General features: G+C 40.0%; 1 protein-coding gene across 1 annotated transcript in view; it reads left to right on the top strand.

Moving 5' to 3' along the window:
• Positions 1-14,795: 14,795 nt before the first annotated feature.
• The window catches only part of PJA2 (praja ring finger ubiquitin ligase 2), a gene marked incomplete at both ends in the record, with an annotated part of 41,855 nt that continues 40,493 nt past the window's right edge, over positions 14,796-16,157 (top strand). The window contains one exon of the mRNA XM_082013320.1: positions 14,796-14,826. Within this exon, the coding sequence (XP_081869446.1) occupies positions 14,796-14,826 (31 nt within the window). The remainder of the gene's footprint in view (positions 14,827-16,157) is intronic.

The raw sequence follows: 16,157 nt of genomic DNA, 5'->3' as shown, positions 1-16,157 counted from the left end.
AAGTCTCCCCGGAGCCTTCTCTTCTCTAGGCTGAACAACTCCAACTCTCTCGGCCTTTCTTCATAGGAGAGGTGTTCCATCTCTCTGATCATTTTTGTGGCTCTCCTCTGGACCTGCTCCAACAGGTCCATGTCTTTCCTGTGCTGAAGTCTGCTGAGCTGGATGCAGGACTCCAGGTGGGGTCTCACCAGAGCAGAGTAGAGGGGCAGAATCACCTCCCTCCACCTGCTGGCCATGCTTCTTTTCATACAGCCCCAGATACGGTTGGCCTTCTGGGCAATGTGAGCACACACTGCCGGCTCCTGTCCAGCTTTTCATCCACCAGTACCCCCAAGTCCTTCTCGGCAGGGCTGCTCTCAATCCCTTCATCCCCCAGCCTGTATTGATAGCGGGGGTTGCCCTGACCCAGGTGCAGGACTCTGCTCTTGGCCTTGTTAAACCTCACGAGGTTCACATCAGCCCAGTCCTCGAGCTTGTCCAGGTCCCTCTGGATGGCATCCCATCCCTCAGGCATGTTAACTGCAGCACTCAACTTTAGTGTCATCTGCAAACTTGCTGAGGGTGCATTCAATCCCACCGACTATGTCATTGATGAACATACGAAACAGTAGTGGTCCCAATATGGACCCCTGAGGTATTGACCCCACTTGTCACCAATCGCCATCTGGACTGAGCCACTGAGCACTACCCTCTGGATGTGACCATCCAAACAATTCCTCATTCATCGAATAGTCCACCCATCAAATCCATTTCTCTCCAATTTAGAGAGAAGAATGTTGTTGGGGACCATGTCAAAGGCCTTACAGAAGTCCAGATAGACAACATCTGTAGCTCTTCCCTTGTCCCCTGATGCACTCACTTCATCATAGAAGGCCAGTAGGTTGGTCAGGCAGGACTTGCCCTTGGTGAAGCCATGCTGTCTGTCTCAAATCACCTCCCTGTCCTCCATGTGCCTCAGCACAGCTTCTAGGAGGATCTCTTCCATGATCTTCCCAGGCACAGAGGTGAGGATGACAGGTCAGTAGTTCCCAGGGTCCTCCTTGCTACCTTTTTTAAAAATGCGTGCAAAGTTTCCCTTTTTCCAGTTTCCAGGGACTTCACCTGGCTGCCATGACTTTTCAAGTATCATGGAGAGTGACTTGGCAACTACACCAGCCAGTTCCCTCACGACTCTAGGATGCATCTCATCAGGTCCCATTGCCTTATGTATGTTCAAGTTCCTCGGGTGGTCATGAACCTGATCTTCTCTTACAGTGGGAGGGACTTTGCTCCTCCAGTCCCCATCCATCCCCATGAGAGGTGTGGGAAGAGACACTGCCAGTGAAGACTGAGGCAAAGAATTCATTGAGTACCTCAGCTTCCTCCTTGTCTGTTATTACCAATCTGCCAGTCTTGCTCACCAAGGAGGGTATGCTTTCTTTGACCTTCCTTTAGAAGCCCTTCTTATTATTCTTTGCATCCCTTGCCAAGTTCAGCTCCAGCTGTGCCTTGGCCTTCCTGACCCCATCCCTACACAACTGGGCAGTGTCCCTGTACTCTTCCCAGGATCCCTGTCCCTGCTTCCACTGCCTGTGCATTTCCTTCTTGCCCTTTAGTTTGACCAGCAGGTCTCCACTCAGCCATTCTGGTCTCTTGCCTTCCTTTCCTGATTTCTTACACCTCAGGGCTGAGAGCTCTTGTGCTCTATGGAAGGCATCCTTAAAGATCTGCCAGCTCTGTTCTGCTCCCTTGACCCTGAGGGCAGTTTCCCAGTGAGTATTATTGACTGACTCGTTGAAGAGCTGGAAGTTTGCTTTCCTAAAATTCAGGGTCTTGACTTTACTCTTTGCCTGCCCCATGTCCCTCATGACTGCAAACTCCACCAGTGCATGATCACTGCACCCCAGGCTGCCTCCAATCTTGACATCACCTATTAGCTCACTTGCGTTGGTGACCAACAGGTCCAGTATGGCATCTCCTCTGCTTGGGGGATTGATTGGGATCTGGCTGGCTATTACCTGGATTAAGCAGTTATCCTCCATGCACTCCAGGAGTCTCCTGGATTGCCTATAGCTTGCTGTGCTACTTTTCCAGCAGGTGTCAGGGTGGTTGAAATTTTTCTCCTGAACATTTCTCTTTCTCTCATTTTGCTTCTCTGTATTAATTGCTATCAGACTCTTAATGCTCCACAGGTCTTTTATGCCATTCTGGTTTTACTACAAGGAGAAACAAAAAATGAATACATTCTACAATACATCAAAGACAACATCCTAAATCAATGTTGTCAGAACAGGATCACTCAAATTCATAATATTATGAACAATGTTCAGCATAGTTTTTCTTCTGAGTTGTTTTGTAAATTGCCAGAATATACCTGTGTTGTTTTCTGGTATACATGAATTTTTCCTTTTAAATGGAATGATAATCTGTTGCATTCTAATTCTAGTATACTTACAGGAATTACATGTAACTACAACTACTACTACCACTAAAGCCTTTGTCTAATATATTTGATATATGCTGTATATGACTTTATAAAATATATGATACAAAATTTAAAAAAAATACAATTTACCTCATGGAACACAATACTAATGGTGCTGCTACTGTTGTTACTATGTTTCTGTAATGAGCTTGGGGGTCCTGCTAATATTGAGCTCTGTATTGACAGAGCAAAGAAACTGCCTTTGTTTTGATGAATTTGTAATATATTCATTTAATTCAAGTATACATATTCCACTATAAAGTTACATGAAGTTTATATACAGAAGATGATTTATAAATAAATAATGTTCATACTGAATGACTCCAGAACTATAATTCTGAAAGGGAAATTCAATGGGATTTAGTCTCTCTAAATGGGATTTTAGTCTCTCAATGGGATTTAGGCTGTCTTGAAATTCAAGCTTGGTGATTATAAAATTGTATTTTATTAAATGTCTCACAGTTATTAATCTAAAATGAGTTGTCATTATTGCTTTTCAGTGTTATTTGTATAATCAACTTGCTTCATTTGAGCAAATCGGGGATTAGCTATTTGTTCAATGCTTTCCTGAATATTCTGACACACTTTGATTGAACACGCACAATTTTTCTGTACCTTCCAGGGATTTTTGCTCAGACCTGTGTCTGTGAAAGTGGGATAGGAGATCAGTACAACTGTCTCATAAAGACACTATTATTTTTTGAAGAGCATTAATTACTGTATATATAATTTAAAACATTTAAAATTAATTGTGAAGGATAGGGGAAAATTAAAAATTAATTCAGAATACAGAGACTTTCTTGTGTGTGATTTGTGAAGGAGGAAAGCAGGAAAAAAAGATTGTTTTCTGTCTTATAATGATTAGATAAAAAGCAAGAATAATTACCAGCTCAGTGGGTAGGCTGGTACAAAGGAAGAAATACTCGTCAAGCAGTTGTTTTTTCAGCTTCAGCAGATTGTGCACATAAACACACACACCCCCCTGCCTTGGTTAGTTTTGCTATCCTGTAAAATCTAATGAATTATCTTCATGGCACATTTTGATGCATTACTGTTCCATACGATTGGTTGATGTAATTCAGATTTTATATTGTCTAAGACTTAACTAATGGCTGAAATTCAAATTAAGGATAACAAGGTAGGTACGGAAATGATGAGTGCATTTTCCCAAGTCTTTCCATATTAAGCTTGTTACCAGCATGAAATACGATGATGACTCTTTGAATAATTCTTAATAATCTTCAGCATAAAATGTAGACCAATCTGGATAAAAGCAAGTGAAATAAAGCTTCTGTTTCCCCACTTGGTATTCGGGAGTTTGTTCATGTAAGAGATTACTTCTTTTTTCAACTGTTTATTCAAGTAAATTTCAGACGAGACCTAGGAGTTCTGTAAATCTGGTACAGAGTAAACACATTAATATTAAAGAGTATGCTATTTTATCTGAAATTGCTTGATGTACCTTACATTCTTTGTCAAAATGCTCCGAATGCTTACAGGAAGAGGACCTTTGGAAAACCAGGTCACAGAAATCCAGACTTGGTATCCAAGACAGGAATGACCAGACTGACACAGACCAACAAAAAAGACCAAATACAGAATTTGTCAAGTCAGATAGTTCAATGGCTACAGGTTAATTCATTCATGTTTGTCTGTTGGGAGTCAAATTCTCCTATAAGTGTTACATAGACTTCAAAGTCTGAATCCACCAAATTACTAAGTTTCCTGTCTCCCATATCAGCATAGCTTCTGAGGTTTCAACTAGCTATAATTGTTTATGTAGTGGGTATCATTAGTTTTAAGATGAGGACATGACATTTACAGAAATTAACAATGGAAATATATCAGCAAGTACTGGAAAGGAGAAACAAGAAAATTTTAAAAGTATTCACCTTCTCATTGCTTCCTCCTAGCAATAGGCATGGGGCCTGCAGATTCAAGGGTTAGTGCCAGGAGAGAAGAAACACTGAAATTCATGGTTCACATCACCCTGGTACCAAAGCATGCTTAAAGGATGTTTGCCCCTTCCTTTTCTGTTCCCTGTCACTTAAATCAATGCTTTATTCTCTTAAGAGTACTGGGTGCAATATAAACCAAAGACCGCACATACCCTTTTGTCCTTCTTTTTTCTTTTTTTAGCTCCACAAAACCTTTCACATCCTGTAATGATTTAAAGAACAAAACTATTTGCTCACTAAACTGTATGGAGTAACACACGGTTAATAGACTGTCCATGCTTCTTTCAATGAAAGATCAAAATTATGTACTTAATTCCCTTCTCATTGGTACCAACTTTAAACCCATCATAGGAGTATTATATGACATTTTACTGCTATTCTAGTTTGTTCTTCTCAGTGATGCATACACCATACTTGGATTTAAACAGATCTTAAAAGTTAGAAACAATCAAACCCAGTATTTGTTATAATGAAATATCCATCAGCTGAATCGTTTCAAGATACTGAGTAGGGAAAAGAGATGGGCGCAAAGCGTAAGACGGCAATCCTCAAGCAGATGAGGAAAGTAAAACATTTTCCCAAACCAAAAATATAATGTCTTCTATAAACTCACGTAATCTATGCAAATTTGCAATGTGTTCAGGAACCAGTAAATACGGTCACAGTAAAGATGGATGTTCCGTACAAGAGACAGGCAATGCTTATCCAGATGCTGCAAAGCTATCTTAATTTCTGGCTCCTTTAGACCAGGAACAAAGCAGATTGCCTGCAACCACAGCTACTAGTTCAAATGTCAAACTTCTCTGTTTAAATGTACTACGGAGGCAGCGGTAGCTGACAGGCAATCCAAGTGTAGAAGATAAGTGGTTAATGGAAATTCCAGGAGAGATCCCTTGCAACAATTGAGGAAAGCCAAAGGTGAAAAGAAATGCTACAATCACTTGGGTGTGAATGTTTGTGAATATAGCTGTTACATTCTGCTGCGAGCAGTGCAAATTCCATATTGTATCTGTCGTCTCCCTGTTGCCCTGCCAGAATAGACAATTCTTTTTCTTTTTTTGCTTTTGTTACCGGAAATGCAGACTACAGCAACAACATCAAGCAAAAATCTGACCCACTCAGCAAAAAATGAGAAATGCAGCCAGGGATTCTCAGCTACTGCCTCACATCTAAGTACACAGAAATTCTACTATCTACCCAGGTAGAGCAGAAAGCTGTAAGGCTCCTTTATATACGGAGACCCTGCGTGAACAGCCCTTCACAAATCAGCACCACTGCCTAGCAGGCTTACTGGGCCAGGTGGCAAAACACATAATTTTGAGTAGGTTTAACTTTTGCTCTGTTTTATACTGCTTTTGGATGGGATAATACTAATGGAGAGATCTGACCCTCCCACTGCTTTTGAAAGTCACTGCTATTTCTACAACTCACCTTTAAGGGAGCAAGTAAAGATTTATTTACTTTCTATGTAAGAGAAGCCAGACAAGAAAGCAGAGGAAAATTCCAGAGAGAAGTCCCACTATGAAGCATAGGGGTAGAAAAGAATGGTTCAGCTAGAGCGCATCATTTTAAAAAATTAGGTTCCTTGTTTAGTGCGAGTTTTAACCATTGTCACACCGACAGCTGGCGTGCTGAATAAGCTTGTTTGGGATATGAGCTAGCATTTGCATGTGTATATGCCTATGTGTAATTTACATAGGTTTTTTGAGATACATCACAATTTGCATCACTTTTTCTAAAGTGCTTACAATATACCAGATGGAATAATCATGGTTTTTTCTGAAGGATTATTTTAAAATAAGATCCAGTGCAGTACTTTATTCATAACTCGAGAAAAGTAAGAAGACATGAAGGAACTATATGAAATATGATTATATTTTGTCAGAGTTCTTTTATGACATTTGACTTCAGTGCACAGTTCCTGCTTATCTTCTCTCTGGACTAAAAAAACCTTTTTTCCATATCCCAGGTTGCATTACAACGAAGTCAAATATGCATTAAAATTTGAAATGGTCCTTTTTCACCAGAACTGCAATGCTCTGACAGTAGTATCAGTTGCTTCAAAAGAAAACACAGGTACCTCTGCAGCAAGTGGCTTAAGAAGAAAAAATACAGTTCAGGAAAAGTCTCCTTCAACTAAGAGAACAGTTTAGTGTACCATAGTACACTTTAAATAGTCTTCTTGAAGGGAAAGTTAACCATATGAATCTTCTCTTTAGCCACCTTGTTTCAGATACTCAAGCAGGCTCATACAAAGCTACTCAGGGAACCTCTGTAACACATTACAGCAAAAGTATACCTATCTTTGTTTCAAACTTCATATTGCCTTTCAAATACAGCAAGGTTATAAAGTCAGTTGGTTTATTGACATTAAAAGAGAATTCTTTTTCCTTTTCAACACAATTTGGTTACCTATCATAAACATTTGAAAAATGTATTTCACAAGCTATCTACAAGCTGATGGGTCTGAGTAGATGGCATAACAAAAGAAATACCATTTGAGAGACAAACATTTCACTCTCCAAGTTTCATTGCTATAGATTTTTGGAGTATGTTGATTAGATGACAGACTGGTATGATAGACACACATAAATAAAATTAAAAAAGAAATCTCCCGCCGTAGGGCACCATCTGATCTTCCTGCAACTTTGTGTGAAAGTAGTCAAAAGTCTAAATTTCAAGTGTTGTTATTACCCTTTCCCCCAGATCTTCTGAATGCCTAAACAGTGCATGCCCACCTATGCACACCTCTTTCTGTCACATAGTTAAATGATGACAGTAACTCCAGGTATTTTACAGATTCTTTTGGCTAGGTTCTACATATTTTGAGATTTGCATAATCTTCACAAAAAAACCCAAAGAGAAATAATCCTTTTGAAACTATTTTGCAAGGCCATACTGAGAAAAGGAATAGAATTACTTAAAATTGCTCTAAAAACTTTTCGGAAAGCTAACAACCTTGTAAGGTACAATATCACCCAGCTCTTCTTCTTGATTAAACTAATACTTTCACAAATAATTTTTGTTAGAAATGCGACCTATGAATTTTCATGTAATTAAGATGTATGGTAGATTAAGGACACAGTAAAATTTGCATTTGTTGTAGGTTTAAAAAAATTATCGTTCTATTTCTGGTAAACATACCTGTTTCACACATGTTGCTTAAAATTTTGTAGTAACTCCCTGCAGTGAAAGGTGTGAAAACAGTGCTGAGTCACAAGGACATCACTATTCACAGATACAGACACTGAAAACAAGATACTCCTTTCCAGCAGCAAATAGTAGATAAAGCTCTTCTCATCACTTCTCTTTCCTTAGTGTCTACCTATAATACAAGCACAACTTATTTAAGCAACGAAATATGAAGTCCTGAAACAAGTCCCATTAAAAATAGTCACAAGATATAATGTTCATTTTGCAGAAATGATGCCAACAGCAACAGCTGTAAAAATCTATCATTCCTCATGTTTTTGTGAAGCTGAGAATATGGATAGCCTATTAGCTTGAGTGTCGTGCCACTGTTCCTGAGTACAGTGGTATTATTCAGAGGGAATTAGCTGTACTATACCAGTAGGACGGTATTTGCATGATGAAAGGAGTGCAGATGTAAGAAAATACTTTTTAATGTTTGGGAAACCAAATCTGCAACAAAACACGTGCAAGAACTGCTACTGGTATGCTTTCTTTCAAAGGCAGAACTGCATATAAAGTTAAGATACCATGTAGCACAAAATATCACCAAAATATAGGAAAAGCATACCTTGCAGTGCTATTTTACTTTTAACAGTATTCTTGTAAATTGGTTTTCCATTTTCAAGGAAGGCCATTCTGTTTAATTTTGTTTCTCACCAAGATGCTCAGAAAACAACTGACCCTTGAAGGATCTCTGTGGAAAAAGTTGATATGCTATCCTGAGTGGACACAGTCCTAGTTGGGGTATTTGGTCAAAAGGACAACTGGAGACTAAACAACCATTGGGAAATTAGGAAGAAATTGTTAAGCTCTTAGGACAGCACTCTGCGGCCGTCTTGACTCTTCGTAACTTCTACCCATTTCTCCCTTACTGCTGCCAGTAATTTGCAGGCTAATATATGACCTTTGGAATGGTGTCAGTGCTGGGCACCGTAGCTGTTACCTGACCCCTGCTCCCAGTAACAAGACCAGTCAACTTCTGGCAGATGTTGATGCTATGGAAGAGCTTTGGTAACTATGAAATAAACAGAATACAGTGCAGAGCCATCTGTCAGCCACTTTGGTAAACTGTTCCTCAGCCACAAAGCCCTGGCTGCTTGTGATTAACATGCTTTGCCTCTCTCACTCTGTTTATGACCTGTAAGAAGAAAACACTCCCCACTGAATATTGTAATGAAAGCCAGTATAAGGTATATACTGCAGAAATTATATAATAATATAAATTAGCAAATAAATTATTCTATCTGATAGAATTGAGGGAGAAAGAGCAATTAGTGGCACTGACATGGGAAAAGGAGGTATGGCATACAATAGAGCCTGAAAAAAGGGAGGAAGTTAGCAAGATACAGATGGCAGGAAACACAGAGAAGAAAACGTTGACATTAATGGCTTGCACAGTCTGCAAAGGGAAAAGGGAAGCAGGTTAAAAAAAGAAGAAAAGAAAAAAAAAGAGGAAGTGATGGTGGAGAGACAAGTTAGGGGCTACCACTGAGAGCTAAACTTCAGCAAACCTGTATAGAGTATATAAAAGAAAGAGATGGATTTGAACTGGATTCTTAAAGGTCTGAGGAGTCATTTCAAGGTGATCTGTTTCTATTCTTAGTCTGGGTTGTATGGTTGGTTTCAGGGCTCTACAGGTAAGAAGGTGATAGGGGAGTTACAAGAATGCAAAAGGGAATTACAGGGAATGTAAAGTCAAACAGGCCATAAGATTTTAACACTGTTGGACAGTGCACTCAAACCGAAATATGTGCTAACTGTGGGAAAAGAAGCATAGTTTGGGATCCAGGACTCCATTGTTCTGAGAGAAGTCAAAGACAAGTAAGCAGGCAGCATTCTTCTCAGAATCCTCCTTACTGTTGTAATATGGCATCTTTAGTGTTTTCTGGAGTTATTTCCAAATGAGACCAGCACACCAGCCAGCAGTAGAAACCAAATAAATAGGCCAGTGACCCACACTACCTGCTAATTACAAATGGTGCCCGTAACTGCAAAAAAGGCCATTATTGTATTGTATAACAACCTCTGGGCTTAACAACCTATCTCTAGTTTAAAAATGTATTTTGAGCATGGAAACAGAGTGGTGGAGTTAAAATTTTTCTGAAGTAATACCTAATGCTACTGTGTACATTCTTATTTTACACAGTAGCCTCCACACATCTGAATACAGATGTTTTCACCATGTGCTTGCATACTGCTAAGTCAAATGCTTTGGAATATCCCGAAGTCAGTAAGCCAGAAAGCTGGAAACAACGTTAAGTATTCACTAGTCTAAGGAAGACTTAAAGTGCTGCTGACACACAAATAATTTCTAGCCCTCCCTCACTTTTTAAAAGATTGAAGTTGTGTTGTTGCTTTAATGACATTTACTCAGCTGAAGAACTCCATACAAACTTTGCTCTGCATTAAAAAAACAGACAAAATATATTTTTCAAATAAAGTCCTCACCAGTCTTTCGAAAAGAGCCTTTCTGCCTTCTTGGATACACCAGGTACTTATTTCCAGCTTCCGAGTTTACAGACTTCTCAGCATATTAACTTTTTGGCCTGTTAGCCATATGTCTGTTGACCTTATGGACTGTTGCCTTTATGGGTTTTAACTGTATGTCCGGATCCCACAGCAACTGCAGTGGTGGATTATTGCAAAGGCCTTAGAGATAAGGAGTGACATCATGCGCTATTGTTACTGCCTTTGCTAGCTCAGCAATACACATATCCATGCAGCCAAACACTTCATGGACTTCCTCTCCATGTTGCATTCCAGTTGTTGCAGACATGACCCATAGGATTGTCACAGAATTATCCAAACACTTAGTTCTTCAATAGCTGTCCTGTTATCTGCTAGATATTTCTGCAGTACACTAAAAGCTGTAATCTGTATGTGTAATCCTCTTTATGTTGTGACGTAGCACATGAGTTGGCTGCCTGATAATGGTATTCCTATCCTCTCTGGAGGAAAAAAGGCAGCTAAATCACTGTAGTGTCATGAAACTGCAGCATATTAAGCTGTGTGCATCATAATTCTCTGGATACTTTGCACATTCTGAAAAATCAGGATGAAATTATATTTCCCAAACCCTACCCTTGAAGAAATTAAAGAGGTAAATAAAAATATAATCATCATACCACAGCACCAAGTTTACAGAAAGGCATATAACTGCTGCACAGCTGCCAGAGCCTCTCCACACCTTTCCCTTCTTTTCTACTTGTGTATGAAGTGTCCCTGGACATGATGTCCTTTGAAGGCTAAGCCCTGGAGCAGAACTTTATTCATTAATAGCTTATTTTTCCTGGCATTGTGTCAGAATCAGTAATCACAACAACACAACAGGGATTGTATTATAGCAAGGGAAAACTTCACTAGTGCAAGAAGGAAGTGATACAGTTTACAAATTAACAGATCTTTATAAAAGTAAGTTAAATCCTTTTTAAAATTTATTTATGTACAAATGCCCCAGCACTTCAGAGTTCCTGAATCTTACTCTCTTCCTCTCTTCCCTTTCCTACTAACAAGAGTTCTGGATCTTTTAGAAAGCCTCCTTTAGTAAACGCTGCTGCTACCAAAGCCGCTACCCTGACGGGCACATAGGTTTTCCGCAGGGCCTCGCCAGGCACCCGGCCCGGCCCGGCCCGGCCCGGCCCCGCGCACCGGTCGCCAGCTCCGCGCTCACAACATGGCGCCCCCACCCGCCCCCGGTGCTGGGGAGCGCTTCAAGGCTTGCCGGCGAGGCACATCCGCCGGGGGCTCCTTCCGTCGCGGTTTCCGGAGTGAGGATGAGCCCGCTCTCACAGCGGGCAGCCCGGGGCAAGCCCGCCCGCACCCACGCCGCCCCGCCGCCGGTCGCCTCTCAGCCTCCGCCGCCCGCCAACTGCCGCACAGCAGCGGAACGGCGCCACCTGCCGGCCAGCCGGCGGGTCGGGGGCGTGAGGGAGCCAGGAGCCGCCACCGTGGGTCGATTCCGTTCCCCCCAGCTACAGGTGTAAAGCTGCTGTCGGCATTCCGAGGGGAGGCTTTTCCTTTCCTCACCGGATGTCCCTCGCGAGGTGAAACACATCCCTACAGCAACCTGGGCCTTGGGCGCCCGAGCTTGGCCACCACGCCTGCCTGGCCCAAAGGCTGCCTGACCTCATTCAGTCCTCTGGTGGCTCTCTGGCGACGAGCTTTCAGGAGTACTCAACAGGACGAAGCTTGGAGGTGAAAAAACATCTTTGACAATGGCTGCATTGCCAAAGACAGCAAAGCTGGTTGTAAATTTGCCCGCTCAGGTGCAGGCTACAGGCATAGGCGGCGGGGAGCTCAGCAAGCGTTGGCTCCCCTTCTCCCATGACCTACAGTTCTAGCCACCAGCCAGCCTTGTGAAGCTGGATCCATGTGATACTGTCCATATGGTTTTCTTCCTGAGCTGAAGTTGTCGACCGTTTTACATTGGCCACAGCTGCCTCCTCTGAGGACTGATTTCAGGGACAGCCTGCTGATCACCTCTGCAGCTCAAGTCCTAAGAAATAGATCTGCTACTGAACATCTTCATCTTGACCAAAATCTCCCAGTTTTGTCTCACTTAATAGCTGGATGCTTTGGAGCATCGTGATAACTCCTAGACTGTGTGAGATACTTAAGAGTTATCCTTTAGTATTAGCTTTCCTTCTTGTAAACGTCAGGGGTGAAGTGCATATGGAGACTCTGCTGGAAACTCTGACATAGCTGGCTAACAAACCCATTAGACAGCAGTGCAATTCACCCCTTGATCCTTTACAGATCTTTTCTTTAAGCAAGCAGGGGGATAGTCTTTCGCTGTAATAATTGGCTGCAATTTGAACTGAAGTCTGCAGGAGGCTAGCTGACCATTAGTAACAAGATGTAGGAATACATTGCATACTGAGTTCTTTGAAAAATATCCTTCCATTTCTAAAACATTATATTGAGCGCATGTGGCCAGTCGCCAGCTGACATTCTTCTCTTGTACTGTGAGAATTCTCTTCCCCTGGCTCTACCTTTACACTGTGAGCTCTTCAGGGCTAGGACAAACACTTTTGTTTTGTCTGATAAAATAGAAAACCTAGACCAGATAATAATAGATAGTAAGTATTTATGTTGTGCTATGATGTCTGTATATTCATACAGGCTAAAGAATTGCTCCAGGTCTGTATATGTTTGTAGGTCAGAGAGACTTGAAAATTATCTCTGTTTTAAAAATACCAGTTTTTCAGAATGAAAACCTCAGCTGAAACATCTCCATTCAGGAAAAAATCTGTTTAGAAATTAATAGATAAGCTGATGGTTTTATAAAGTAAAACTGTCAGATTTCACTTTGGAAAGCAGTGTTTTAACTTTTTTCTGTTTCAAAAGCATACAGTATCATTTTGAAATTTTGTATAATACAAACCCTGAAAGCTGAAAATATACATTGGTTTGCAAACCATTCAGAATCTTCACTCACTCACTTTTTTTAGCTGTATAAGGTACTGCTGAAAGGACTTACAGAGAGCTTCTGCAGGCAGAGTAGATCACCAGGGTTTCTTTCAGGAACTTCTGCTCAAGTGAATGACACTCCAAATTTATTTGTTGAGATCTGCAGATGTTGTGAGATATGTAATTTAATTTTATTTTATTCTAGCTCTCTTTGTAATAGTGGGCTTTATTTTTTTCTGTGTTCACTTTGAAAAATGAGCTTCTAAAATCTGTACATTATCTACATATACTAATGTTGCAGGTTTTTTCATGATTTGTTTTAACATAAGAGATAATACTTGGAAAATTCTTCAAGCCAGCCTTCTGTGTGATTTGTTGGTTAGATTCTCCCTAAAGCCTTTTTCTGAAGGCAGACAGACAGACTAGTACCATCATATTTATTTTCTATTCTGATTTACGTATGGACAGTAGTATTGTATCTTGTTCCTTAACGTTATCTCTGGGGCACACAGGACTGAATGCTGTCTCTTCAAATCTGTCCTGTGGTGCAGCTTCTTAATCAGAGCTGACTGGTAGCTTTTCCATTCCTATATACATTATAGGTGGAAAATATCTGAACTTACATGCTTATAAAGGTAAAATGGTAGTTGGTAGACTTTCCTCCTTTGAAATTAAAAGGAGATGTTTTAAAATTTGAGATTTTGCTGCAGTGAAAACGTTATTTCACTGTTTATTTTCTGGATTATTATTTAATTAACATTAAAAGATTGTTATTGGGAAAATCAACATATTTCATTTGAAACTGTACAGAAGTAGTAAAAAAAGAAAGTTGAGCATAATTTTGCATGTTACAGCAACTGTTTTAAGTGAGATGACTGTGTTTTGTATCCTTATTAATTGACTTGGTTTGAGTAAGCAATCTGACTGGCCAGGGAAGATTATGAACTCAATAAATACAGAAAATTCCACTTTCTTTGACAGGAAACAAATTAGCTTGAAGCGTGTAACAGAATAAACAAAATGGACTTGGCTTTCGCAGTGTGATCTGCACGTGTTGCAGAAGTTACGCATAACTTTCAGATTCTGCCAATGACCTCCCTATGTTTTACACATAAAAGATGTGAATACAGCCATCAGCTTCTGGAGGATAGGGTAGTATCTAGTAATCAATAGTATAGTAGATTATCAACAAATATAACAAGGTAGCTTGATTGGAAGTAGGTCAATATGTATATCCACTTTAATATTTTCAAGTTGTCCTACACAATGACTGTATAAAAATCAATCACTTTTTTTTCCCCAAGATTTAGTAAAATTGCCATCTGGTTTGCTAGTTACATCAATAAAATCTTACAGGTGCTGTTACTGAAACAGAATGAAGATAAGTAGCAAGATAATTCCTATAATAACTCCTAGACAGATTCAGGTTGGTGAAAAATCAATCTCTAGCAAATGAATTATGCCATCCTATTTAATTTGGAAAGTCTACATTCTGAATTTTCATCCCCTCTGTTAATTATGTTGTTTGTATCCTTTTTAAATCAGTTGTTCTATGCAGAGAAGAGCTGATGGGTTTGGTCTCCTGCGGATGAAAGAACTGGTGCTGAACAAACATGGGAGTTATCCCACATGGGGTGGACTGTGCTGCTGTTTTCACAGTGAATTTTGTCCTACTCCCTGCCTTTGAAACACATAGAAGCTAAAAAAACTGTGAGGTAGAAAAGTACCCAGATTAATTAGGAAACCAAACTGCAGATATGGCATATTTAACCATGGAATTTGAATATTTTGATTTTCTCATAGGTAGGCAGCATCAATTTTTGGATCAGTTAACTTTTTGATAAAGCTCTATCTGAGAACAGATTTTGCCTGCTTCATAACTTAATTTTCATTACAAAAATACTTGCCTTTCTTAGACTTATTTTAATTAAGGGGATAAAAATTTCTGTTTCCAAAACAAGTGCAGGCTTTGTCTGTAACTTCAGACCAAGTATCCAGCACATTTCTGCTATGCAGTGTCAAGGAGGGAGGACCCTGTGGTATTTTCTGTGCAGCAATGTTATCAGTGTTAGGCAGCTGTCCAAGTTCCTGTGAGGTGGTACGAGCAGAGGCTACATAATTACAGGATGGGTATCTATAGGGAGACATCTAAATTCCTCCTTATCCATTCACATGAAGACTTGCTATAGCACTACCTGCATAGAACAACTTGTAAATATTCAAACAGTCTTGAGTTGAGAAAAACTCCAGACTAAAAGGTATGAGAGACCAGAATCTATTTAACGTAAGCTACTATTTTGGTGGTGAAGGGACTGACAGGCCTATCTTAAGCCTGTTTGAAAGTCATAACCACAATATTTACAGGTAAGATCACCATCAGTAATCATCAACTGAAGTAGGCTTATCCCCTTTTCTTAAGCCAGGACCTATTTTGGTACATGTGATTGTGGACATACTTAAAAAGTTCTTCACAGTACCCAGATTCAGTAAGGAAAAAAATGCTGAAATTGTAGCGAAAAAAGAGATTCAAAGCCCTACACATTGGTTTCACTGTACTGCCTAAGGATTCTTTAACTTCAGTAGCTGAAGACAGCAAAAAGATCTGCTCACTCTACCAAGAAAAAAAAAAAATCAATCCTCTGTTGACACAAATACATACATCCTCACAAAAAAAGCAGGCAGTTTTCAAAACAATATTTTTTTCTAGTGATCTCTGAACAACTTTTACATACATTGGGTTGAAAGATGTGCTTGCAGCAGCTACACAACTCATAGTTTTTTCCCATTTCACCATCTTCACCCATAGCACCTACTAAACGAAAGAGTGCCTTAATGCATTAGATCTGCTTTCTGTCAAGTCATATTTTTCATTAGTTCAGGAAGGGGAAAGAAGTGTCTCGAGCAGCTGTGTATTCAAGATTGTCAATAAAAAGGCTGAAAGAATCATTTGGAACTTGGAAAAAAATAGAATAGCCCAAACTTTGTCAGTTAAAATCCCAGGACCATACTGTCTTTTCCAGAAGTAAAAATGCATCAACATTGTCTATTCTTGAACCTGCATCTTTGCTCCTGAAAGCAGAATTTGGTCCAATACATCTGTATTGTATAAATACATCTGCCAGACCACCAACAGG

Source organism: Phaethon aethereus (assembly GCF_964289735.1).
Source record: "Phaethon aethereus genome assembly, chromosome: Z".
NCBI lineage: Eukaryota > Metazoa > Chordata > Aves > Phaethontiformes > Phaethontidae > Phaethon > Phaethon aethereus.
The sequence above is the reverse complement of the archived record's forward strand: the minus strand, read 5'-3'. Positions and strand labels throughout refer to the sequence as shown.